General features: G+C 42.3%; 2 protein-coding genes across 3 annotated transcripts; one reads left to right on the top strand and one right to left on the bottom strand.

Annotated features, from left to right (window-relative positions):
• The first annotated feature begins 4,426 nt into the window (after positions 1–4,426).
• LOC106577225 (neurofilament light polypeptide-like) lies at positions 4,427–13,822 on the top strand. Its single transcript, XM_014155143.2, has 4 exons — positions 4,427–5,256; positions 5,524–5,648; positions 6,135–7,758; positions 13,805–13,822. The coding sequence occupies exons 1-4, from the start codon at positions 4,480–4,482 to the stop codon at positions 13,820–13,822; spliced, it is 2,544 nt and encodes an 847-aa protein (XP_014010618.2). The 5' UTR covers positions 4,427–4,479.
• Positions 13,823–15,873: 2,051 nt separating this feature from the next.
• LOC106577200 (voltage-dependent anion-selective channel protein 2) lies at positions 15,874–25,078 on the bottom strand. 2 transcript variants are annotated; one of them, XM_014155090.2, is made up of 9 exons: positions 24,962–25,078; positions 23,459–23,530; positions 23,114–23,163; positions 22,710–22,862; positions 22,453–22,505; positions 20,261–20,488; positions 19,767–19,917; positions 17,055–17,112; positions 15,874–16,216 (listed from the first exon to the last, which is right to left on the bottom strand). In XM_014155090.2, the coding sequence occupies exons 2-9, from the start codon at positions 23,523–23,525 to the stop codon at positions 16,125–16,127; spliced, it is 852 nt and encodes a 283-aa protein (XP_014010565.1). In that variant the 5' UTR covers positions 23,526–23,530; positions 24,962–25,078; the 3' UTR covers positions 15,874–16,124. The 2 variants fall into 2 exon arrangements, with proteins under 2 accessions (XP_014010565.1, XP_014010566.1); XM_014155091.2 differs by having other exon boundaries at positions 24,975–25,045.
• Positions 25,079–27,908: the final 2,830 nt, after the last annotated feature.

Raw genomic sequence — 27,908 nt, 5'->3', positions numbered from 1 at the left:
TGACGATCCATTCAGACCAGCCTTACTGACTGAAATTTCCTAACTACATTTCAAGTACAGCAGTGGTCAACAACCGGTCGATCTCCAAGGCATTCCTAGTCGATCACCAAACAATTCTGTAAAAAACCCAAGAATAAAGCCTTCGGTTCTTTATTTTTATATGTTTTTGTTGCTGTTGGGGGTAGGTGCACTTGGTTCAGCAGCCCTTGCACCGGGAAGGCAAAGTGTTCACATTTTTAACCATTTCATGTGTCTGAAGGTACAACTCCACCTATCCGACAGGCCCAGAGAGCAAATCAATAACGCCTATATGCCTACTGGTAGCCAATCATATAGCTCAGATCACTGTGTCTGCACAGTTTCCTTCGAGCAATAAACTGTGTAAACAGCAGAGTTGTGTTGGTAAAATCACTGGTTATAGAGCAAACAACACAATTATCACAACAGAAAAGAAAGCCATATTACAACCTATGTGTTGTGATAATTGCATTGTTTGCACTATAACCCAACCAAGCCGCACTGCTTCTTGACACAATGCACATCCAACCCGGAAGCCAGCCGCACCAATGTGTCGGAGGAAACACCGTATACCTGGCGAGCTGGTCAGCATGCACTGCGCCCGGCCCGCCACAGGAGTCGCTAGTGCGCGATGAGACAAACCCGGACGACGCTGGGTCAATTGGTTCCAGCTCCACTTCAACTGAAACATTTCAACATCATCAAATCACATTGCTTAATCTAATACAGTGACAACTAAAATATACCAAAAACGATTTAGTCCAATCAATGTAAGCTAAATATGATGTGGCTGTCCCTGGTTCTGATTTCTGTGTGTGTGTGTGTGTGTGTGTGTGTGTGTGTGTGTGTGTGTGTGTGTGTGTGTGTGTGTGTGTGTGTGTGTGTGTGTGTGTGTGTGTGTGTGTGTGTGTGTGTGTGTGTGTGTGTTCCTGCGTGTGTGTTCGTTCGTTCGTGCGTGTGTGCGTGTGTTCGTAACGTTTGTGCAAGTTGAAAAAACATGTTGACTCAATCTACTTGTAGAGAAACGTCAATGACATCCTCTCTTTCATGTTGACAAAACGGATTATGAGTCTATCATACAGTACACACTTGTATTTTTGTTGTCCTAGGCTACCTGGCAAGAAATCTAGCTTCAGCATAGCACAACAATGTATGAATTTATGGTAAGATCAGAATCACCGTTATAATCATTGACCAGTATTAGAATTAAGTAAAACCACAAGTCCAAACCCCTATCTCCATCCATGGCTAATTTAGGAAAGGGTCAATTTTAGCTAGCTAGCCACAACAACACAACAGAGATGCAACAATTTAAGTTGTTTTGTCAATGATGTATTGCTCTCGATGTGATGTGATAGGAGTGAAGCCAAATCCAAACAGGCTTCCATTGACACTTTTTCTTGGTACGCCAGGACCATTCACAGTTTAGCTCACACACCACAATGCCACAGATGTCTCAAGTTTTTTGGAGCGTGCAATTGGCATGCTGACTGCAGCAACTCCCACCAGAGCTGTTGCCAGATAAGTGAATGTTAAGTTATTTACCGTAAGCCACCTCCAACATCGTTTTAGAGAATTTGGCAGTACCTCCAACTGGCCCAACAACCGCAGACCACGTGTAACCACACCAGCCCCAGACCTCCACATCCTTTTTTTTCCACCAGCGGGATCGTTTGAGAACAGCCACCAGACAGCTGATGAAACTATGGGTTTGCACAACCGAAGAATTTCTGCACAAACTGTCAGAAACAGTCTCAGGGAAGCTTATCTGCGTGCTCGTCGTCCTCACCAGGGTCTTGACCTGACTACAGTATGGCGACGTAATCTACTTCAGTGGTTAAATGCTCACCTTACCGGGCAGATTCCAAACCGCGTGTACGGTGTTGTGAGGGCAAGTGGTTTGCTCATGTCAACGGTGTGAACAGAGAGCCCCATGGTGGTGGTGTGGTTATGGTATGGGCAGGCATAAGCTACGGACGACAACAAACACAATTGCATTTTATTTATGGGAATTTGAATGCACAGAGATACCTTGATGACATCCTGAGGACCATTATCATGCCATTCATCAACTCATGTTTCAGCATGATAATGCACGGCCCCATGTCGCAAGGATCTGTACACAATTTCTGGAATTTAAAATTGTCCCAGTTCTTCATGGCCTGCATACCCACCAGACATGCCAACCATTGAGCATGTTTGGGATGCTCTGGATCGACGTGTACGAAAGCATGTTCGAGTTTGCGCCAATATCCAGCAACTCCGCACAGACATTGAAGAGGAGTGGGACAAAATTCCACAGGCCACAATCAACAGCCTGATCAACTCTATGCGAAGGAGATGTGTCACGCTGCATGAGGCAAATGGTGGTCACACCAGACACTGGTTTTCTGATCCACGGCCCTACTTTTCTTTGAAAGTATCTGTGACCAACAGATGCATATCTTTATTCCCAGTCTTGTGAAATCCATAGATTAGGGCCTAAGTGATTTATTTAAATTGACTGATTTCCTTCTATGAACTGTAACTAAGTAACATGTTTGAAATTGTTGCATGTTGTATTTATATTTTCATTCAGTCTTTAAACACTGAGTTTACAAAACATTAGGAACTCCTCTACTTTCCATGACATAGATTGACCAGGTGAATCCACGTGAAAACTATGATCCCTTATTGATGTCACTTGTTAAGTCCACTTCAAACATGGTAGATGAAGATGAGCAGACAGGTTAAAGAAGGATTTTTAAGCCTTGAGACAATTGAGACATGGATAGTGTGTGTGCCATTCAGAGGGTGAATGGGCAAGACAAAATATTTAAGTGCCTTTCAACGGGGTATGGTAGTAGGTACCAGGAACACCGGTTTGAGTTTGTCAAGAACTGCAACGCTGCTGGGTTTTTCACGCTCAACAGTTTCCCATGCGTATCAAGAACGGTCCACCACCCAAATGAGATTCAGACAACTTGACAGTGACAAAACTGTGAGAAGCATTGGAATCAACATGGGCCAGCATCCCTGTGGAATGCTTTCAATACCTTGTAGAGTCCCTGCCCTGATGAATTGAGTGCAACGCAATATTAAGAAGGTGTTCCTAATGTTTTGTACAGTCATTGTATCTACTGAGTGACTTTCACCTGATCTAAAAGCACTTTCTCAACACTTGTTTTGTATAGGGGGTGGGGTGAGGGCAGTTAGAGGTTACATATACCCCAAAATTATAAAAACGTTGCCTATGAAATGTGTTAACAAATGTGAATCACTGTGTATCCTTAACCAACGTACATCTATCATGTGACATGGAGTTAATGTAGTGCTTATTTTAGTGATGATACACTATTTTACAATAAAAAAAGCTGAGACATTGTTTAGTTACACTTTCCATTTACTAATCTCTCTCTATAGAGCTTTTCATGTCTGATTAAGAGAGTAAATATTATATTCTGATATCATATTCACATTATTCACTGAAATACATCATTGATTTCTATGAACAACCTACCATACACTATGAGGTGTAAATGAATGCTGTATCACTGGAACACATCCAGGCCAACCCTTTTCAGCCAGCCTGTCTCCGCCAAGCCAAGCAGACCCATGTGTTTTCCTCATGTAGACATTTGTAAAACGGTGCAAGATTAAAGGGCTGGAGATGATGAATATGAGGTTAAAAAGTGTTTGAAATGCCATTTAAAAGTGCTGCTGGACTGAGAAATGGGAGCAGTTATGTCTAGGCTTAGGGTCATTCTTACATGACTATTTTACACTCGCTTTACAATCTCTTATATACAGTAATATACAGTTCAATTACAAGGCAAGCACATTCAGCCAAACCACAATCTGCAACCCCTTTCTATAATATTTTTAAAAAATCATCAAAACAAGGAAAGATATAGCCCCTTGGATAAAACAATAGTCTGAACACCTGACAATGTATTGAAGACATATTACTTTTAATTATGAGGTGTCTTTGTAGACTGCCGAAGTGAAATTATCTCCTATGCGTCAATGCTGTCTGCGACAAAACGATGAGGGAGAGAGAGAGACGGAGAGAGAGAGAACACAGGTGAGGAAGCACACGTTGGCAGACAGTCAAGCCTACAGCTGATTCTATACATTTTCAGCACTATGGACAGTTCCATTCTGCAGCGCGAGCAGACAGAGCGGGTATAAAAGGTTGCTTAGCCTGCACACCAACACAGCTTAGTATACTGAGGCAATATGAGCCACAGAATGGACTATCATTCAGGTTCTCCGCATAGGGGAGCTCAAGCTGAGTATTGCTGCTATCAACCCAAACTGACCGGATCCCCCTCTGCATCCAGGACCGTTGGCTTTGAGTCGACTACAGCATACATGAACAGAGGATATGCGACGACGCTGAAGAGCGAATTCGGATCATTTCCGAGATCATCGGAGAGCCTTTTCGATTTATCAAACCCATTTACCGGGGTGTTGACGAAAATGAATGAGAAAGAACTGCTCCATGGGCTGAATGACCGTTTCGCCGGATTCATAGAGAAGGTGCGTCAATTGGAGCATCAAAATGAATTGTTTGAGAGGGAAATCGAGGAAATCAAACTAAAGGCAAAGTCCCCTGCGTCTCTGGCCCAGGAGCACGAGCTGGAACTTATGGACCTGAGGAACCTAGTTCATGACATCACCCTTCAGAAGCGTCAAATCGAAATAGAGCATCAGAACCTGGAGGAAGATCTCCTCACCTTGAGAGACAAGTACGAGCAGGAGGCACGTGACCGCTCGGATGCAGAGAACGGCATCCTTGTGCTGAAAAAGGACGCCAACGATGCATACCTCGCCAAACTTCAGTTGGACAAGAAAGCGCAGTCTCTGGTGGACGAGATCCACTTCCTGAAGAAGAACCATGAGGACGAGATATCAGAAATGGTGGCCCAGATCCAAGAGGCTCAAGTAACGGTCAAGGTGCATGACTTTGGCAAACCTGACATCACTACAGCTCTCCGGGACATCCGTGTGCAGTTAGAAGGTCACTCCAACATTCAGCAGGCCGAGGAGGGCTTCCTCCAGTTCGCAAAGTTAACCAAAGCGGCAGAGAGCAACAGAGAGGCGTTGAAGGCGACCCAGCAGGAGATCCAGGAGAATAGAAGGCGCCTGCAGGGGAAAACAATTGAACTGGAATGTGGGAAAGGAATCAGAGAGGCCCTGGAAAAACAACTACAAGACCTGGAGGAGCGTCACTATGCGGAAATGATTCATTACCAGGTAGACTGTGGTTTATTTTGAACCTCTAACAATTGTAAGTAAACATACACATTTTTATAATTCATATTTGTATTCAGGGCTATGTTGTAGGTGTAGGCCACAAATATAGGCCCCATGTGAACTGTATCATTATTGGAATATAATTTCCTCATATAGGCCTATAGGGGTAGAACACTATTTCTCCCATTAATTTCTCCTTGTTGTCATACCAACCAAAGTGGCTGGTTGACCCTATTATTGACACTACTTGTGTGCTTTTCTGTCCAGGACACTATCAGGCAGCTGGAGAATGAGGTGACCAATGCTAAACTAGACATGTCTGGCTACCTGAGAGAGTACCAGGACCTGCTGAATGTCAAAATGGCTTTGGATGTGGAGATCCTCTCTTACAGGTAAGAGACATCAACTCCATCTCTCCCATATATAAAATCATTGACTGAGGAAAATACCATATAGTTTATAGTGTGTTCCTGGATCTATTTCTGAGGATAACCGAGGTGTGGACATTTTATTTTAGCCCAGCGCTAACACATCTGATTCAACTTAGTGCTATGTTGGAACAAAACTGTGCAAAGTGTCATAGAGATGGTGAAAGATTATTACAAAACACAGTCAATAGTGAAGAAATGAAACAGTAGACATTTAATTGAAATAGTTTGATTTCATGTTTAACATCAAATGAACATAGACCATATCACAACACAGAATGACACTATAATCATAATATGGATATTCAGACATATCCACACACACTGTTCTCACAATCTGACATAGATGTGCACAGCGGTGATCAGTCTGGCATTTATGAGGCTAACACATTGGGACATATCCATATTATAGTCATGACGGTAATAACACATCTCTCTGCCTCCCTATAGGAAACTCCTGGAGGGTGAGGAGTCCCGTCTGTACACCATCTCTGACACCCACATCTCAATGCCCTGCATCTACCGCCAGTCCCCCGTCTACACCCTGCCTTACCTGGCCCGGCAGGGAGGGCCCACACGCAGGTCTGAGCCCCAGTACAAGTTTGTTGAGGAGATCATTACTGAGACCACCAGAGACATGGAGATGTCCGAGATCGAGGAGACAGGCTCCGAGGAGACGGACGGGGGAGAGGGAGACGAGTTGAGACAGAAGCAGGGAGAAGAGAGTGACAAAGCTGAGAGGAGGAGTGGGGAAGAGGTGGATGAGGAGAAAGAGAAAAATAGAGGTAAAGTGGATGTTGAAGTGGACGACCCAGAGGAAGAGGGTGAACAGGAGGAAGAGTCTAAGAGACAGCAGATGGTAACATCAGCAGAGGTCGAGGTAAATGGAGATGGAGTTAGCCCAAGCGAGGGAGAAAATGGAGAGGAGGAAGATGATGAAAGAGAGGAGGAAAAGGGGGGTGAGCCAGATGCAATCAAAAAGACAGAGGACATTGACAGAGGTGAAAATACACAAAGTGAAGTCAAATCAGCTGAGGCCACCAGTGAGGGAGAGAAGGAAAAACTGGACAAAACAGGGAAGCTAGACAGCGAGATAAAGGAGACATTAGAAAAAGATGACACCCCTAAACATGACGAATCCCAACCAGAGGTTCCCATGAATGGTGACATCTCCAAAGAACCCAAAAAGGTGTCAGAGAGAAAAAAACAAAGCCCTTTAAAAGAGAAGAAGGAGGTAGATCTGAAAGAGGAGAGTGCCCCAACTGAGCAACAACAAGATAGCCCAAAAGGAAGTCCCATCAAAGAGAGAAAAAAGGTAGATCTGACAGAGCAGAGTGCCCCAACACTGGAGCAGAAACCTGATCAGAAAGAGCACAGAGAGTCAGACCAACCTCAAGAGGCAGAGAGTGCTGTGACAATACAAGAAGAGGATCTCCCTGAGCCCACAGAGAAGGACATGGAATCCCCTGATATCACTGCAGAGCTGAAGAGCAGTTCAACCAAGGAGCCAGTGGAGCAGGTGAAGTCACCTGATGATTCTGGTGTAAAAACAACACAGGATGAGAAAACTATAGGAGGTAAAATGCCAGACAGAATTCTCAGCACAACAAGTGAGTGTAAGGAAGAGCCTGTGCAAAAGACTCCTAAAAAGGAGGTGGGTCCGACAGAACCAGAAGTGACCAGCAAGGATGATAGTGTAAAAACGGTTGTGCAGAATGAATATAATGTCAGTGAAAAGGTCACAAAAGATGTCTCAATGGGTGAGGAAAAAGTGAAAGAATCTGAGACATCCCCTAAACCGCACCCCAATGTGACTCCTAAAGACGAAACATCCACAAAACCGGACCAAACTGTCACCCCTAAAGAGGAGACATCCCCACAACAGGAGCCAACCGTAACCCCAAAAGAGGAGACATCCCCTAAACCGGAACCCACTGTCACCCCGAAAGAAGAAACATCCCCTAAACCGAACCCCACTGTCGCCCCTAAAGAGGAGACATCCCCTAAACCAGAACTAGCAGTCACCCCTAAAGAAGAAACTTCCCCAAAACCAGAGCCAACCGTCACCCCTAAAGTAGAAACTTCCTCAAAACCAGAACCAGGAGTCACCCCTAAAGTAGAAACTTCCCCAAAACCAGAACTAGCAGTCACCCCTAAAGTAGAAAATTCCCCAAAACCAGAACCAGCAGTCACCCCTAAAGAAGAAACTTCCCCAAAACCAGAACCAGCAGTCACCCCTAATGAAAAAATGTCCCCAAAACCAGAACCAGCAGTCACCCCTAAAGTAGAACCTTCCCCAAAATCAGAACTAGCAGTCACCCCTAAAGTAGAAACGTCCCCAAAACCAGAACTAGCAGTCACCCCTAAAGAAGAAACTTCCCCAAAACCAGAACTAGCAGTGTCCCCTAAAGAAGAAACTTCCCCAAAACCAGACTCCACCGTCACCCCTAAAGAAGAAACTTCCCCAAAACCAGCACCAGCAGTCACCCCTAAAGTAGAAAATTCCCAAAAAACAGAACTAGCAGTCACCCCCAAAGTAGAAACTTCCCCAAAACCAGAACCAGCAGTCACCACTAAAGAGGAAACTTCCCCAAAACCAGAACTAGCAATCACTCCTAAGGAAGAAACTTCTCCAAAACCAGAATTAGCAGTAACCTCTAAAGTAGAAATGTCCCCAAAACCAGAACCAGCAGTCACCCCTAAAGTAGAACCTTCCCCAAAACCAGAACCAGCAGTCACCCCTAAAGAAGAAACTTCCCCAAAATCAGAAACAGCAGTCACCCCTAAAGAAGAAACTTCCCCAAAACCAGATCTAGCAGTCACCCCTAAAGTAGAAACTTCCCCAAAACCAGAACTAGCAGTGTCCCCTAAAGAAGAAACTTCCCCAAAACCAGACTCCACCATCACCCCTAAAGAAGAAACTTCCCCAAAACCAGCACCAGCAGTCACCACTAAAGAGGAAACTTCCCTAAAACCAGAACAAGCAATCACCCCTAAAGTAGAAACTTCCCCAAAACCAGAATTAGCAGTAACCTCTAAAGTAGAAATGTCCCCAAAATCAGAACCAGCAGTCACCACTAAAGAGGAAACTTCCCCAAAACCAGAACCAGCATTCACCCCTAAAGTAGAAACTTCCCCAAAACCAGAACTAGCAGTCACCCCTAAAGTAGAAAATTCCCCAAAACCAGAACCAGCAGTCACCCCTAAAGAAGAAACTTCCCCAAAACCAGCACCAGCAGTCACCCCTAAAGTAGAAAATTCCCAAAAAACAGAACTAGCAGTCACCCCCAAAGTAGAAACTTCCCCAAAACCAGAACCAGCAGTCACCCCTATAGAAGAAACTTCCCCGAAACCAGAACCAGCAGTCACCACTAAAGAGGAAACTTCCCCAAAACCAGAACTAGCAATCACCCCTAAGGTAGAAACTTCCCCAAAACCAGAATTAGCAGTAACCTCTAAAGTAGAAATGTCCCCAAAACCAGAACCAGCAGTCACCCCTAATGAAAAAATGTCCCCAAAACCAGAACCAGCAGTCACCCCTAAAGTAGAACCTTCCCCAAAACCAGAACTAGCAGTCACCCCTAAAGTAGAAACGTCCTCAAAACCAGAACCAGCAGTCACCCCTAAAGAAGAAACTTTCCCAAAATCAGAACCAGCAGTCACCCCTAAAGTAGAAAATTCCCAAAAAACAGAACTAGCAGTCACCCCCAAAGTAGAAACTTCCCCAAAACCAGAACCAGCAGTCACCCCTATAGAAGAAACTTCCCCGAAACCAGAACCAGCAGTCACCACTAAAGAGGAAACTTCCCCAAAACCAGAACTAGCAATCACCCCTAAGGTAGAAACTTCCCCAAAACCAGAATTAGCAGTAACCTCTAAAGTAGAAATGTCCCCAAAACCAGAACTAGCAGTCACCCCTAATGAAAAAATGTCCCCAAAACCAGAACCAGCAGTCACCCCTAAAGTAGAACCTTCCCCAAAACCAGAACTAGCAGTCACCCCTAAAGTAGAAACGTCCCCAAAACCAGAACCAGCAGTCACCCCTAAAGAAGAAACTTCCCCAAAATCAGAACCAGCAGTCACCCCTAAAGAAGAAACTTCCCCAAAACCAGATCTAGCAGTGACCCCTAAAGAAGAAACTTCCCCAAAACCAGAACTAGCAGTGTCCCCTAAAGAAGAAACTTCCCCAAAACCAGACTCCACCGTCACCCCTAAAGAAGAAACTTCCCCAAAACCAGAACCAGCAGTCACCACTAAAGAGGAAACTTCCCCAAAACCAGAACCAGCAATCACCCCTAAAGTAGAAACTTCCCCAAAACCAGAATTAGCAGTAACCTCTAAAGTAGAAATATCCCCAAAACCAGAACCAGCAGTCACCACTAAAGAGGAAACTTCCCCAAAACCAGAACCAGCATTCACCCATAAAGTAGAAACTTCCCCAAAACCAGAACCAGCAGTCAGCATTAAAGAAGAAACTTCCCCAAAACTAGAACCAGCAGTCACCCCTAAATTAGAAACTTCCCCAAAACCAGACCCAACCATCACCCCTAAAGAGGAAATATCCCCTAAATCAGACTCAACCCTCACCCCAGATTCAACAACCACCCCTAAACCAGACTCAACTCTCACCCCAGAATCAACGACCATCCCTACAGAAGAGAGTGAAACGACCAGCAGTGGTGACAAAGCTAAGACAATCACACCACCAGAGAAACAGATGCCTGCAGTTGTAGAGTGCAAGGACTCCCACAGGGAGGTGCCAGAAAGCAACACAACTCAGGAGAAACCAGAGGAAAGTATGGACAAAGAGCCTGAGAAGGTTACAGATCCCAAAGATGGAACCCCAAAGACAGAGAGCGTGAAGACCAAGGCCTCTGAGTTAAAACCTGAACATGTTGAGATATCTATTACAAAGACATCACCAGTGAAAGAACAGGATGTATCAGCTGTGGGTTTGAAAGATCAGACAGTTGATGAGAAGACAACAGAACAAGAGCAATTTTAAATAGACGAGAACTGCTTTACAGGAGGTGATGGAGAGAGCAAAGATGACAAACTGCGAAGAAGACATCAACAGGACAAGCTGCTGAGCCAATCGCAGAGAAGCAAGCTAAACCTAAAACTTGGGACTTAACCTCTTTTTAGAATGACTAGATTTAGAGGCCAGTAGAGGTTTTCTGTAAAACTGCATGGTTAGTGCAAGCCTTTAAAGCAATATGAGAACTGCTCCGCCTTAAAATATTAACTGACGATTAATATGTAAAGTATCATGTTTCGTGACTGTCAATTATGACCAGGGCCGCAACTTTCACTGGAGACGGGGGGACATGTCCCCCTCCCACATTCTGAAATTGTATTTTTGTCCCCCCCAGTTTTATCATTGGAATGTGATACAAAACAAGGCAACGATGTGCTTTAGGACCATGCGGACGCCTCTGAGTGGTCGGGGAGGCTGTTTGGAGTGTTTATCCGACTGGATATATATATTTTTTACAATAATAATAATTTCCCCCCCACTTCTGAAACCAAAGTTGCGCCCCTGATTATGAGGTACAGTTAATGAACTCCTGCAAGATAAATGTAGTAATATTGAATGTAACAAATCAAAAGCTGCATTTTTCTGTATCTATTTACTTCTGACCAATGTATGATAATGTACATAGGGATGATAATGAGAATTGTTGATAATGTGATTTAATCATGCCTGAATGTGCTGAGCAATAAATGCTTTTTGAAGAGCATTTCTGTTTCCAGCTAATCTTACATACTGTGCTGAATTTAACCTGATAAGTTGGCATCAGATATAGAATTTCTCCGACTTTTTCCCCTATGTAGAAGCTAGGTGAATTCCAACAGCACTAGGTTGAATTCTAAATAAATCTCCCCTTCGCCCGCATCCTATTTCCCCAAACATGGCAGAGACTCATGGTTGAGCCTTTTATAATAAACAAAAATATAAATGCAACATCCTGAATTACAGTTCATATAAGGAAATCAATCAATTTAAATAAATGTATTAAGTCTTAAGCTATGAATTTCACAAGACTGGGAATAAAGATATGCATCTCTTGGTCACAGATACCTTAACAAAAAAGTTACGTCCGTGGATCAGAAAACCAGTCAGTATCTTCTGTGACCACCATTTGCCTCATGCAGTGTGACACATCTCCTTCGCATAGAGTTGATCCGGCTGTTGATTGTGGCCTGTGGAATGTTGTCCCACTCCTCTTCAATGGCTGTGTGAAGTTGCTGGATACTAGCGGGAACTGGAACACGCTGTCGTACAAGTCGATCCAGAGCATCCCAAACATGCTCAATGGGTGACATGTCTGGTGACAATGCAGGCCATGGAAGAACTGGGACATTTTCAGCTTCCAGGAATTGTGTACAGATCCTTGCGACATTGGGCAGTGCTTATCATGCTGAAAAATGAGGTGATGGCGGCGTATGAATGGCATGACAATGGGCCTCAGGATCTCGTCACGTTATCTCTGTACATTCAAATTGCCATCGATAAAATGCATTTGTCCGTTGCTTTTGCCTGCCCATACCATATCCCCGCCACCATGGGGCACTGTTTACAACGTTGAAATCAGCAAACTGCTCGCCCACAGGACGCAATACATGTGGTCTGTGGTGGTGAGGCCAGTTGGACATACTGCCAAATTCTCTAAAACGATGTAGGTTTCGGCTTATGGTAGAGAAATTAATATTAAATTCTCTGGCAACAGCTCTGGTGAACATTCCAGTAGTCAGCATGCCAATTCCACTTTCCCTCAAAACTTGAGACATCTATTGCATTGTGTTGTTTGACAAAACTGCACATTTTATAGTGGCCTTTTATTGTCCCCAGCACAAGGTGCGCCTGTGTAATGATCATGCTGTTTAATCAGCTTCTTGAGATGCCACAACTGTCAGGTTTAGAAGCATTATCTTGGCAAAGGAGAAATGCTCACTAACAGGGATGTAAACAAATTTGTGCACAACATTTGAGAGAAATACGTTTCTTGTGTCTATGGAACATTTCTGGGATCTTTTATTTCAGCTCATGAAACGTGAGACCAACACTTTACATGTTGCATTTATAGTTTTGTAGTTTTGTCAGACAACACAATACCACAGATGACTCAAGTTTTGAGGGAGCTTGCAATTGGCATGCTGACTACTGGAATGTCCACCAGAGCTGTTGCCAGAAGTCGTTTTAGAGAACTTGGCAGTACGTCCAACCGGCCTCACAACTGCAGACCACGTGTAACCGTGCCATCCAAGGACTTCCACCTCCAGCTTCTTCACCTGCAGGATCGTCTGAGACCAGCCAACCGGACAGCGTATGAAACCGAGGAGTATTTCTGTCTGTAATAAAAACCTTTTGTTGGGAAAAATTATTCTGATTGGCTGGGTCTGGCTCCCAAGTGGGTGTGCCTATGCCCACCCAGGCCCACCCATGGCCGCGCCCCTTCCCAGTCATGTGAAATCAAAATAATTCTTTGAGAAGCACCTTTCAAGGTGCAATATGCAGAAATCGGTCTGCCATTTCCTTTTGCTAAAAATGGAATAGTTCGCCTAATTTCTGTTTATGTGACAAAACAAGCAATGGACAGTGTAGAGAATCAATGTACCATCTACACACCGCTGTAAGAATCATTGTACCATCTAAACTGCTGTGAAATATATTTTCATTAAACCAAAAATATTGTATTTTTTTGTGGTTAGAAACTGGTGTACAAACCTGAAAGTAAAAGAAACAGAAATTAAACTTAAGAACGGGAAACATAGAAATTCAGCACATAGAACAGATCTACCGCTTCTTAGACTTGATTTTAATGAGAATGACATACCTATATCTCAAATATGTGAATTTGGTGAAAAGTTACATATTTAAGCTTTAAGAGGGAAAAATATTTTTTATTTACATTAGTGTCCCTATGCTGATGAAACCGAGATACTTTAGGGTCACCCAGTTGCTCATAAAAGTTCCTTATAGTCAGATCTTTATATAGACTACAGTATGTGGATAAGGTGACCCTCAATTCATAATTTAGAACGCATGCTGCTGACAGACTACGTTTGATTGACCTTGTTCACTGACTCTCACTCTCAATTCCCCTCTGGACTCCAAGGTTATCCATGTGAGGTAGTCTATCACCTACCAGATCTCACAACACCTGGATAGGGGGATTAACATATAAGCTAACCACATCATATGATATAGAAATATGATCCTGACCACAGTCGATGACAAGGCAAGAAATCACTGGTTGATGGCATTTATACATTTGAAATGTACATATACTGTTTATATACACTGAACAAAAATATAAACACAAGACGTAAAACGTTGGTCCCATGTTTCAAGAGCTGAAAAAAAAGATCCCAGAAATGTTCCATACGCACAAAAAGCTGATTCCTCTCAAATGTTGTGCACAAATGTTTTTACATCCATGTCGTTCTGCCCCTGAACAAGGGGGTTACACTGTTCCCCGATAGGCCATAATTGTAAATAAGTATTTGTTCTTAACTGACTTGTCTAGTTACATTTAAAATAATTAGTGAGCATTTCTCCTTTGCCAAGATAATCATTCCACCTTGTTTTAGAGAATTTGACAGTACGGCCAGCTGGCCTCACAACCAGACCATGTGTATGGTGTTGTGTGGGCGAGCAGTTTGCTGATGTCAACATTGTGAACAGAGTGGCCCATGGTTGCGGTGGTGGGCTTATGGTATGGGCAGGCATAAGCTATGGACAACAAACACAACTAATTGCATTTTATCGATTGGCAATTTGCATGCACAAAAACACCATAACATGATCCTGAGGCCCATTTTTTTAAGGTACAGTATCTGTAACTAACAAATGCATATCTTTATTCCCAGTCATGTGAAATCCATAGATTAGGGCCTAATTAATTAATATCAATTGACTGATTTCCTTAAATGAATTGTAACTCAGTAAAATCTTTGAAATTGTTGAGTAACATTTTTTTTTAAGTATATAAATCTTGTTTTGTTCTGAACCTAGAAAAACATGCCAATGAAATTATCCCTGAAGCATTTTACAATGGTATAAAAAGTTGAGATTTGTATTAAATACTTGAATAATCTAAATGTTAGAATGAAACAAGCAAAGCCTTTAAACACTTGGACAACAAAAATTAAATGCCTTTTATGGGGTCTGATGGACTTGACAAATCCAGTTAGGTGCATTTCATAAATGGTTTAAATTAGGTTGTTCCTTTACATGGTGCGATTGTCTATAAACATATTTTAAATGTTAAGAAAAGGTTGGGATTGTCCCATCTTTAAAGAATCCTGATAAGCAAGACCTCCCAAGGCCAGAGTTGATCATCACTCAGAAAAAAGTTCAGGACTTGGTTTGTAGAGCTCAAACACTTGATTGAAAAGTTAAAACATACAAAAGGGATCTCCCAAAGTTTCCCATGATCGCTGTCTCAGCCAGCCCAGATGAAGCCCCTGGGAGAGCCTACACACAGCCGGACAGTATCCAGGCAGTTTGGCATTACTGTGAACATTAAACCACTCCAATAGTCATCTGCAGCAAAGCAGAAAACAAAAGCAAGCCTGCCAGGTCGGCCAAGAATGAGGTTTTTCCTGAACTTAGACTTTTACTGTTTCAAGCCACCCAAAACCTGTTCCGATTAAGCGAGTTCTATGTACAGCTTTGATATACCCATCAGGGTTTGAGATGTCATACGACAGTAATTAAATAAGTGGAAGAAAAATAGTGTGCTGAAGAACGTGGTTGCAAATGAGAAATGTCTTCAGATGATTGGTTAGAAGTGGTCAAATCAGAAAGGTATGACCAAAATCACCCACCGCATTTAACCAATCAACTGACGTCTCACCATATAAAAACAATACTTAAACATAGGAGCTACAGGTGACCAACTGTAAAAGCTCTGAATACTTATGTAATTGTGATATTTAAATTTGTTCCTTTGTCATTGTGGGGTATTGTGTGTAGATTGATGAGGGGGGGGGGGATTTTATATTTATATATTTTTTTAAGTTCTAGAACAAGGCTGTAAAGTAATAAAATGTGGAAAAAGTCAAGGGGTCTGAATAATTTCCGAATGCACTGTAAGTTAAGTTTCTGGTCACATTGGGATGAGAATGGTGTGGTGCATTTCATTGTCATGGCAGTGTTGGATAGATACAATGAGAAGGTGTATAAATTACTGACCCACTGCAAGTGTCTTTAATGGAAACTACAAAGCAAACATGTACACCAAAGAATGACGGGAATAGCTACCGTCATAAAACAGTAGAAAATAAAAAAAATAAAGACCGTAGTGTTTCTTTCTCTTGTTGTAGCCTCTGAACACACCCCTTCCATGATACATCCTCTTGCTGGTTTGAGTTGGAAATATATTAGGCCAGATTGTGCTGATATTCCCTTGTCCCCTTCACCGTGAGGATAGTTTAGGCCTCCAGTTCCAACCCCAGGCCCAGCTTGTGGCCTCCAGCGTTGATGCTCTTACCGTCCACCAGGGCAGAGAGGGTGAGTTTCACACCTGCAACACAGGAGAGACAACATAAGGGTCGCATTCAGGATGATGGTTAAATTACATTTTAAAAAAAATAAGTGTCAACTAGATATGGAAATTAAGCAAGCCTGCTGGCCAGAAGATAGTACTGTTGAGACATGTGCCATACTAACCAACATACTAGTCTACTATCAGAGCAGTCAAACACCTTACGTTCCATCCCTGGTGTCAACATTCTCATCATTGAGGATAGAAAATCTCTTATAGAGCTCAATGATTTCCTTTTTCAAATGAAAGAGAAACTAGTCTGTCCTACATCATTCTACCTGAGCCTTCTGAAACACTGCAGGGGTGCACCTATAACAATAACAGTACACCGAGACACATTGACAGCAAAGTGAATAGGACGTTGCATTACTGGGGACTCATTTGCCGAGATGATTAGCGATCAAGTCGAGATCGACCCTTCAAAACAGCATGCATGATGGCAGTTGGTGAAATTTACATAAAATCTCTATTGGCCGACCGTCGATTTGAGTCTTCAGTAAAGCATCATCTTAAAATCAACTTCGGTGCCGGGTGGAGTGTATACGTGCACTTTAACTGAAAGAGTCCTACCCCCCCCACCCCATTTACTGTACTGTCCAATGTGTTTCTTTTACAGATGCAGTACTGTATGCAGGTCACGTTGAGCACTTTGGTTCAGGAAGAGGATGTTGCATTAAAGTGTGGGTTGCTCATAGAGAAGTAGTGGGCTACAGACAAGAGTGGTAATCTAACATTTCAACTTGAGGGAACTTAAAGAGAACCTGTAGTATCAGCAGTAAGAGAATCATTAAATCTCCTGTAAAACAAGAGGTCTTACCTGGTCTCAGCGTCTGGGTGTACCCAAGACCGACCAGGCTGATGTTGTTCACTTTAGCCTGAAAAGATGGAATCAATTGTTTAACTTACAAGCCAAAAGGCAAAGGAAGGTTCCTAACGACGGCAGCCTTCTAAACTAGAGATCCTGGAGAGCCAGACAATGTGGCGAGTGTTGTATACAGCACTAGTAAGTACGTAGTGAGTGTTGTAAACAGCACTAGTAAGTACGTAGTAAGTGTTGTGTAGAAAACAGCACTAGTAAGTACGTAGTAAGTGTTGTGTACAGCACTAGTAAGTACGTAGTGAGTGTAGAAAACAGCACTAGTAAGTACGTAGTGAGTGTTGTGTACAGCACTAGTAAGTACGTAGTGAGTGTTGTGTACAGCACTAGTAAGTACGTAGTGAGTGTTGTGTACAGCACTCGTAAGTACGTAGTGAGTGTTGTGTACAGCACTAGTAAGTACGTAGTGAGTGTTGTGTACAGCACTAGTAAGTACGTAGTGAGTGTTGTGTACAGCACTAGTAAGTACGTAGTGAGTGTTGTGTACAGCACTAGTAAGTACGTAGTGAGTGTTGTGTACAGCACTAGTAAGTACGTAGTGAGTGTTGTGTACAGCACTAGTAAGTACGTAGTGAGTGTTGTGTACAGCACTAGTAAGTACGTAGTGAGTGTAGTGTACAGCACTAGTAAGTACGTAGTGAGTGTAGTGTACAGCACTAGTAAGTACGTAGTGAGTGTAGTGTACAGCACTAGTAAGTACGTAGTGAGTGTTGTGTACAGCACTCGTAAGTACGTAGTGAGTGTTGTGTACAGCACTCGTAAGTACGTAGTGAGTGTTGTGTACAGCACTAGTAAGTACGTAGTGAGTGTTGTGTACAGCACTCGTAAGTACGTAGTGAGTGTTGTGTACAGCACTCGTAAGTACGTAGTGAGTGTTGTGTACAGCACTAGTAAGTACGTAGTGAGTGTAGTGTACAGCACTCGTAAGTACGTAGTGAGTGTTGTGTACAGCACTCGTAAGTACGTAGTGAGTGTTGTGTACAGCACTAGTAAGTACGTAGTGAGTGTTGTGTACAGCACTAGTAAGTACGTAGTGAGTGTAGTGTACAGCACTCGTAAGTACGTAGTGAGTGTAGTGTACAGCACTCGTAAGTACGTAGTGAGTGTTGTGTACAGCACTCGTAAGTACGTAGTGAGTGTAGTGTACAGCACTCGTAAGTACGTAGTGAGTGTAGTGTACAGCACTCGTAAGTACGTAGTGAGTGTAGTGTACAGCACTCGTAAGTACGTAGTGAGTGTTGTGTACAGCACTCGTAAGTACGTAGTGAGTGTAGAAAACAGCACTAGTAAGTACGTAGTAAGTGTTGTGTACAGCACTAGTAAGTACGTAGTGAGTGTTGTGTACAGCACTAGTAAGTACGTAGTGAGTGTTGTGTACAGCACTAGTAAGTACGTAGTGAGTGTTGTGTACAGCACTAGTAAGTACGTAGTGAGTGTTGTGTACAGCACTAGTAAGTACGTAGTGAGTGTTGTGTACAGCACTAGTAAGTACGTAGTGAGTGTTGTGTACAGCACTCGTAAGTACGTAGTGAGTGTTGTGTACAGCACTCGTAAGTACGTAGTGAGTGTAGAAAACAGCACTAGTAAGTATGTAGTGAGTGTTGTGTACAGCACTAGTAAGTATGTAGTGAGTGTTGTGTACAGCACTAGTAAGTATGTAGTGAGTGTTGTGTACAGCACTAGTAAGTATGTAGTGAGTGTAGAAAACAGCACTAGTAAGTATGTAGTAAGTGTTGTGTACAGCACTAGTAAGTACGTAGTGAGTGTAGAAAACAGCACTAGTAAGTACGTAGTAAGTGTTGTGTACAGCACTAGTAAGTATGTAGTGAGTGTTGTGTACAGCACTCGTAAGTACGTAGTGAGTGTTGTGTACAGCACTCGTAAGTACGTAGTGAGTGTAGAAAACAGCACTAGTAAGTACGTAGTGAGTGTTGTGTACAGCACTAGTAAGTATGTAGTGAGTGTTGTGTACAGCACTAGTAAGTATGTAGTGAGTGTAGAAAACAGCACTAGTAAGTATGTAGTAAGTGTTGTGTACAGCACTAGTAAGTACGTAGTAAGTGTTGTGTACAGCACTAGTAAGTATGTAGTGAGTGTAGAAAACAGCACTAGTAAGTATGTAGTGAGTGTTGTGTACAGCACTAGTAAGTACGTAGTGAGTGTAGAAAACAGCACTAGTAAGTATGTAGTGAGTGTAGAAAACAGCACTAGTAAGTATGTAGTGAGTGTAGAAAACAGCACTAGTAAGTATGTAGTGAGTGTAGAAAACAGCACTAGTAAGTATGTAGTGAGTGTAGAAAACAGCACTAGTAAGTATGTAGTGAGTGTAGAAAACAGCACTAGTAAGTATGTAGTGAGTGTAGAAAACAGCACTAGTAAGTATGTAGTGAGTGTAGAAAACAGCACTAGTAAGTATGTAGTGAGTGTAGAAAACAGCACTAGTAAGTACTTGAGCGTTTCTTGCATGTGTTCTTAGGATACAGTAAGACAAAGGGATGGTTTCCTGGACACAGATTAAGCCAAGTCCTGGACAAAAATAAAATGTGAATTCAATGGAAAATCTCCAATGACATAGCTTTTTAGTCCTGGACAAGACCAAAGCTCTGTCTGGGAAAACTGGCCCAAAGAGAGTCACTCCTGCACAGTACTTACACTGATGGAGGCACTCTTGTCCAGCTGGTATTTGGCTGCGATGCCGAAGCTTGTGCTGTTGCTGCCGGCAGTCCAGGCAAGGTTGACCGCTGTCTCCAGCGCTGGACTCACTTTCTGGTAGATGGAGCCACCGAACTGTACACCGTCATTACTGTAACAACCACCAGGGAGAAGATTAGGGAGAGAAGGAGTGATAATATTTGTCAAGTCCTAGCCTTTACCATGCTATGCAGTTTGTACGGCCTGACGCTTTGAGCCCTGGTTAAATCATGATTAATTAGATATTCAATGATTACTATAGTTTCCAGGTTGACTACAGCTGTCCAGTCATCTATGTTCATTGTTTTTGTGTGCGTTTTATTTTATTTTTTAATTATTATTATTACTTTTTTTTACACACAATTGAATAGGCAATGTTTGCCCTTGCAGGTAATTGGAATTGTATGCACATAGCAGAGGACTGGAAATTCATACACTTGTATGCTCTCACTTACACGTTGGTGTGTAGCTGGAAATCCCCGGTCTTGTATCCCACAGCGAAGTTGTTCTGGGTCATCTTAGACTTGGCCGTGTCAAAAGTCATCTGGTAGCCGGCCAGCCAGCCCTCGTAACCAACGACGGCCGCTCCATGGATAGCGGGGCCAGCGAAGTCAAAGTCAACGTCACAGCCCAGGTTGACAAACTCGCGCTTGTAGGCGGTCTTCACTTTGCCGCTCTTCTTGCTGTCGTTGGAGCGAAAAACATATTTGGTTAGCCTACATTCTGAAGTTAAAAACTTTTATTGAACAGCCAGACAGCTCTAGCCTAATATTACCAGTCTAATGGAAACGTAGCAACCGTAACAGAATATGAAGGCAATTGGGAGAAACCAAGAGCTTGAAAACCTCTCACTCAAGTAGTAATTCACCCACACAGTCTAATGTTCATAATCAAATAGTCCACAAGCAATACAAATCCTGAGCCATGTCTTTCTGGATCGTCATTACACACTAGCCAACGAGGTTTACAGTAATTGCACAAACACACAACCTCCATTCACACAGCATTAGCAACTAGGGATTACAATAACACTTTATTATGAGCCCCTTAAAATACTCATGCTACGTGACACTAAGGCCAGTTGTAAACTGATAGCCTAGGCAGTGTGACAAGCTGTAGAATTCAGCGGAGTGAAGTTGCCCTTAGATGCTGACCTTGGGTCAGTTTTGCATTTCCCCCCCACTAATGGTTAAAGTTAGGATCAGTTTCCCCTCCCCAATCCTATATCTGTACCTAGGGGAAACTCCTCCCTCAGAGCTCAGTGGACATGCAGCAACAGCTTGCCAACCACCCCCTCCTCCCCACAACATGTGGCTCACTATGTGTCACCACAGGATTTACACTTCCAGGAAAGCCGATACTATGTGGACTGGCTGGGGAGGAACTACCGCATAGGTTTCGGTCACACCCAAAGCTATCTTATAAAGTAATTCAGTGCTACTGAGATGGTAGAACTCAAGAAATACATTGTTTCATCTAACATGTCCAAGCAGGAACACACGATCCAAGATATTTTGATGTGCATTATGGGTTGACAAATGGGTCATTATTGCTATAATGTTACTCGCAAAATGAGGGCCCAGAATTGCAGATTTATTTTATTCAATAGACATTACATTTGCTAGCATCTTTTTATGTACAAATAGCTCATAGGCTGGTTCATTTGGGAAGTGGAAACTCAAAACTCATTAGCAAGATCGCTTAATATAATAGGCTGCTAGTTAGCCTTGTAATTGATTAATCCAACAGTAAATTAAATGACCAAAAAAAACAACAACTGCTGCATACTACCCAATGAGTCTATATAGACCTATGCAATGACCACAAATGGCTGATGCGTACTACCAGTGCTCTGTATACGTCAGCACTATACCAGTTATTTTGGTTGAAAACTATGCTAAAACAGTCAATATTGAGAGTTGAGAAATACGTACAGAAAGCTGAGACCCTTCTCTCCAACAGTCACAGCAGTTGCTATTTTTCCCCTCCCTCTAACCTACTCGGAGCATGCAGAGTGAAACAGCCACAGGGGCTGGGCACAGAGTTTCATTTGGATTTTATTAGGATCCCCATTAGCGACAGCTCGTCCTACTGACGAAAAAGACAGACAAAAGACTTTACAATTTATATAAAACATTCAAATCTAGTAATGCACTTTAGGCTACTGCTTGACTGAATCATGGTTTTAGCCACCCCAAAAATAAAAAGTTTGATTAAATTGTCAAATTCTGGAGCCCAACTAGGAGAATAAAACACCTCCATTCAAATATACGAGCAAGAAAACAGATGCCATGGATGTGATAATAAATTCTACACAGATGAGTGCCATTTCAGGCTGGGTGCCATTTCAGGCTGAAGATAATTTGACTGACCCGTCACCTCAGATCTACCCACAAGCCTGTGAGGACTGCACACCCCAGATCATGTTACCTTCGTGTAAAGACACTACATGCTGGACTGACTTTTCTGGACTAGCTATATGTTAATACCATCCGCACCCATATGTCCAAACACATGAAACACCATTTTAAGTACTTTAACTACATTTTAGTCGTTTAGTAGATGCTTTTATCCAGAGCGACTTATAGTAGTGAGTGCATAATTTTTTTTTGAACTGGTCCTCTGCATTGAAAATGTGTAATCTTACCCAGTGTTTGGTGAGAAGGTTGTGTCAAATGTCAGCTTCAGACCCTTGACAATCTAAAGAAAACAAGAACAGAAAACCAGACTGGTAACACAAGTTTGATCTTCCGGCATTTCATGTGATCACTACATATTGAATATTCATTACTTGTTTGAATCCGCTTTCTTTTCAATTGTGTGTTAAGGCTATTGTGAGAAACTCCAAACAACACCGATTGTGTTACAAAAAGCATTTTAAATAAAGCTTTGTTGAATCCGAACCTGGTCTTCGAAGGTGATCTCTGTTCCCAGGGTGTTGTCAGTGTTCCACTTCTCTGTGAAGGTCAGGCCGTACTCTGACCTCTTGTATTTGGTTTCCAGGCTGCCCGCCACCTTGCTGGTGTCTGTGTTTGTGGAGCCAGCTGTTTTGAACTCCTGCAGAAGATGTGTAAAAAAAGGTTCACATCAGGATATGAATAAAAACAAATGTAAAAAATATGTTAATTCAATTGGGTTTTTATTGTCAAGCAGTGTATTGAACTATACTGCTCCTGTCAAGCTCTCAGGGTTATAAACTCAAAAGTATTACACAATTACTGCAATCATAAAGAACACATACACAGTAGAGATAGTTCTACATTCATTTTGAAAGTACACATAATTAGAAAGAAAATAAGTCAACTTACCACTCCGCTGCCGGACTTGGTCTTCACATCAAGCTTCACCAGGCCGAATCCTTCAGGGAAAAAGCTAAGTTAGTCAACCACTGATGCATATTTCACAATGGGAAATAGTCATTAAATGTAATCAGTGTTAGCACAATGTAATACTTCATACACTAACATCTTACAGGATGACATGCAGAGCCGAGATAGATAAAATATCTCTATAGATAGAACACCATCCTGCCTATTGGTTTAGACTCCCTCAAATAAACTCACCCTATTGGTTTTTCCTGTTCTGATACAATGTGTTTCATTACAACCACAATGACCACTACAGTATATTTGTTTGAGTAAAATGTACAATACCATAGCCTTTGCTGAAGATGTCCTTGGCGGACTTGCCGAGGTCACCATATGATGGAGGCACAGCCATTACACCTGTAGCAGGGAGAAAAGAATGTATACATTACACAACAGTTAGAGTTCATTTTGATTTACATAACAACTGCTTTGGAAATCAATTTCTTTTGAATCTATGAACAGGGCCGGCTCCAGGAATAAGCGACATAAGGGTCCCAGGCCGCTAGCGGGTCCCCAACAACAAAAAACATTTCATTTGTTTTTTAGGTACTCTGTCACAGTCTCAACTTACTGTTTAAAGTTTGAATAGTAGAATACACATGGGTTAAAGTTCAGCATTTGATTGTGCATCAGCAATTTCTCATGTCAGTCACTCAACTAGCCATGTCATCATTTTTAGATTGGTAAATTAGTCTAGCCAGCTATCATGGCCTAATACTGACCAGTTACGCAAAGTAGGGGAAGGTACCCAGGGGACAGACCACCATTTATTTGTTAGTCACGCTCACTCTGATATCATTAACATGGCATAAGTCAAGGCAAAATGTGTATTGCAGGAAACTCCCTTTAATTTTTTTTACATTTCTCTCCACTGTCAAGAGTCACTAAAATGGTTTTCCGCTTAGGGCCCCAAAAGGCTAGAGTAGGCCCTGTCTATGAACATAAATACTCATCCAACACAGCTAGTCATCCATTGGGCAAAAAAATATTTTTTCTAACTACTTTACCTGGGCTCTCCAACCCCAGTTGTAACTAACGTGATGCAGTTTATCAACCAGCTAATTATTATAGTTAGGTGCTCTAGATTATGGTTGGAACGAAAACCTACTGAATGGGAGCTCTCCAGGAACAGGGTTGGATAGCTCTGCACTATACAATAACAAGTGTGGTTGCCTGTCTATAACAGCCAGCTCTATCAGCCCAGAGCAAGGATTCCCTTACAGACGTTGATAATCTGAGTGGGTATGATAAGTGGCCTGTCTGGTTCTGGATAGCTCTGCATGGCTAATTTATCTGAACTGACGCTAGGCCACACCTCAGTGACTCACTCAGTTAAAGCCAGGCAGAGGAATGTAGGGCTAGGTCTGGGAAGCGCTTCACTCAGTTTAATTCCAATTCGCTTTATTGGCATGACGTTTTGATACATATGTCCACTCTCCAGCCAATTACTGGCTCCTACCTGGTCTGTCCCATTAAATCAACCACTGGGTATTGTGCAATTCAGAGACTCCATTAATGTTAATAGCTAGTTATTATCCTAGAGCAGCTCCAAGTAACAAAGTAATCCGACTGAACGCAATTTAACACACATGTGCAGCGGACATGAGTTGTCCTTTCTCGTATAAGGTAACAGGTCCAGCAGCAAAGCTCATTAGTTAGATAGCTAATGCTAGCTAGGCACATTTAGCGATAGCGTGTCAGGCAGTCCTCGGGCAAGCGTGGTCATAAACCGCGGCAAATGTCGTTTAGTTCCTTTACAATAAAAGCCAGTTTAGTTGCTTTACTTACCAGTAAACTTCACCTGTTGGAGGGCGATTTGAAGGAGACTGCAGTGTAATGAAATCCAGCCTCTCAACCGAAAGACCCCTACCTGTCACATGTTTGCCTGTCTAAAAAAAATACTTGCAGATTCATTACAAAATAATTACAAAATCAACAAAGTTTAAAAGGCTTTTGGCTGTAACTAAATTGTTTTCTGTCAATTCAAAACCATTCTTACGCACTTTTCTTATTTTTCTTATGCATAGTAATATGTATGTATCATAGATTCATCCATTTCCGTGTGTAACTTCTCATGGACAACTATGTTTGATCCCGTCGAATTACGATTCAAATTTGAAGAATACAAGTTGTTCCTAACTACTGAAAGGATTCGACTTTTTATCCTATCACACCAACATTGGTAAAATAAGACATTTAATGAATTATCTATTTGACAGATCAATTTATTACTGAGATTCACATTAAACACATTCACATTGAGATTGATAAAGGAAAATGGCAAAAGTATAGTGAATATATCAGAAGAACTAGCTGGGTTTCCATCCAATTTGCGACGGAGTTTCATATGCGCATTTTCCCACCAGAGATGTGTTTATCAAATGTACTTGTTGCCGATACAAGTATGTGCGTGATGACAGTGCACATAAAAATTACTTGGGGTTAAATTCCCATGTACTGAATAAAAAATACAAGTTAAATGGGTTCCATTGCATTTTCAACTCTGATGGTTTTGTCACAAAACAAAGTGTTATGTAGCGAATGTACCCACTGTGCTTTTGGCACGTGCGCTCTTGCAAACAGCTAGCTGATACAGTGCGGTTATAACCTACAGTTAGTCATGGGTATTCCGGCTCTTTTCAGTGAGGCGGCTCGTTCGGCTCAGCTCACCAAAAAGAGCCGGCTCGTTTGGCTCCCAAACGGTTCTTAAAAAATATATATATGTTTTGTATTTTTTCAAGTCAAACAGTTTGCGATAGTTTGACAATGATTGGGGTTAAAACAATTCTAATGAAATTAAATCATACTCTACCTTAAGCACAATGTATTTAAAAATGCATTGGTTTGTTATGAAAAATAATGCTATTTAACATTTGCATTTAAAGTATAACTTTTTAATGTATATAAACAAAGTGCATATAAATCTAACCATTCAAAACTAATACAATCTGAACAACTTAATATAATATTGCACCATATCAATGAAAAATAAATAACAATGAGCAAAACAGCAGCATCCCACTTAAACCGGTCACTCTTTTCTCTCTCTTCTTTATTGCCATGTTATAACCAGCAGCACACAGCAAAACTGACCATATTTTGCATTCAGGAATGCAAGCTGCCTCACTTTCGAGGGGCTGATGCGGTTTCTTCTCTCAGTAATTATTTGTCCCTGTTTTTGAGAAGACCCTCTCAGAGGGAACGGATGTGGCCACTATGCAGAGTCTCCCTGTCATGTCTTTAGTAAGCCGTGGGTAGACAAAGGCCTTGTTCTTCCACCAGCTCAGAGGATCTGCAGATCTTTTGGGCTCCTCCAAATAGGATCGGACCTCCATTATGGAATCTGCTGAGGGATTCCTTCATGCTCAGTTGTTCTCTCATCAAACAGCATCCAAACAGCAGACGTTTGTGGTACTGCTGCTGGTGCTTCTGCTCCATCTGATCCCTCTTCTTCCTGTTGCCCTGGTGCCTGAGCCAGCTGACTGCTGGGGCTGTCCCTCCCTGCTACTGAGGTTATTCTTTGAATAGCCTCATTTGCTCTGGCATCACTGAAGGCTAACTTCAAGTGCAGCGGGATTATATTCCATTCTGTGGAACTGTCTGTCCATTGATGAACATAGGGTGTCCATCAACTCTGTCACATGTCCTGTGGTTACATTTGCTTCTCTCTGGTGGCTGGCTGTGATTCGCTTCAGACCTTTACACAGGAGTATCATTTGAGGCTGTCACATAGCTGAAGAGAGAGAACAGTAACTTATTAGTTCAGGTTAATGTTGTTTCTACTGATACTACATTCTCATCTACTGCTCCTATACATATATAATACTGAATTAAATAATGTAGTAATAACTGCTTACTGTACCTCTCTCCACTGATCTCCACAGTGACCTGCTCAAAGGGCTCAAAGGGTTCCACCACCTCCCATTCCTCTTGGGTTAGAGCATCAACAGGGGCATTGACAATGGCCAGGATAGAGATGATGGCATCATTTGACTCAAGAAACCTCTTCAACATATAAAATGTGAATTCCACCTTGTAGTGCAGTCTTGTTTAGGCCTCAGCTCAGGCATCCCCATCTGGCGTTGTGTACATTTTAGTTTTTCAGCACCTACTGTGCTCCTGTAGAAGTTTTCCACATCTGCTTTCACTTTGTCCACAGTGGGCTTCATCACCTTTAGAACATCTCTTACGATCAGGTTGATTGTGTGGGTAAGACATGGATGATGGGTCCATTTTAACATTTTCATGGCTTTGATTATGTTTGCTGCATTGTCGCTAATACAACAGACCACTTTTCCATCTACTTGCCATTCTCTGGCCACTTTCAACAGTTCCTCTGCCAAGTTTGTCTGAGGTGTGTCTGTCGCTGAACTCAAAGCAGTCCAGAAGACAGCTAGACATAAAAAAAATCTTCAATGAAGTGACATGTAACCGACATGTAAGAAGTGGTTACTCTTGATGTCCAGCAGTCAGTGGTAAGGCAAACTGCAATAGCTTTTTGGACTCTTTCCCACACTGTAGCCTCTGTGCTCTTGTACAGTTGTGGAATGAGTGATTTTGAAAGGGTTTTCCTGCTTGGAAATGTGTACATTGGATTTAGCTATTGCTATAATTTCTAAAACCTCTATCCTCCACGATCGAAAATGGCTGGAAATCAGTGGCAATCATTTTAGCCAATGCAATATCAATTTGGCCTTGTTTTGCTACAGACATAGACTTTGGCATAAACTGGTCC

Source organism: Salmo salar, chromosome ssa18, assembly GCF_905237065.1.
Source record: "Salmo salar chromosome ssa18, Ssal_v3.1, whole genome shotgun sequence".
Lineage (NCBI taxonomy): Eukaryota > Metazoa > Chordata > Actinopteri > Salmoniformes > Salmonidae > Salmo > Salmo salar.
The sequence above is the reverse complement of the archived record's forward strand: the minus strand, read 5'-3'. Positions and strand labels throughout refer to the sequence as shown.

What these genes read in the sequence shown, in the direction of transcription:
- LOC106577225 (XM_014155143.2), top strand. Translation starts at nt 4,480, where the DNA reads ATGAATGAGAAAGAACTGCTCCATGGGCTGAATGACCGTTTCGCCGGA. An exon ending in CGGAAATGATTCATTACCAG is followed by an intron (nt 5,257 to 5,523) that starts GTAGACTGTGGT and finishes TTTTCTGTCCAG; the next exon opens with GACACTATCAGGCAGCTGGA. An exon ending in GTGGAGATCCTCTCTTACAG is followed by an intron (nt 5,649 to 6,134) that starts GTAAGAGACATC and finishes GCCTCCCTATAG; the next exon opens with GAAACTCCTGGAGGGTGAGG.
- LOC106577200 (XM_014155090.2), bottom strand. Translation starts at nt 23,525, where the DNA reads ATGGCTGTGCCTCCATCATATGGTGACCTCGGCAAGTCCGCCAAGGAC. An exon ending in CATCTTCAGCAAAGGCTATG is followed by an intron (nt 23,164 to 23,458) that starts GTATTGTACATT and finishes TTTTCCCTGAAG; the next exon opens with GATTCGGCCTGGTGAAGCTT. An exon ending in TTCCAGCTACACACCAACGT is followed by an intron (nt 19,918 to 20,260) that starts GTAAGTGAGAGC and finishes TGGTTGTTACAG; the next exon opens with TAATGACGGTGTACAGTTCG.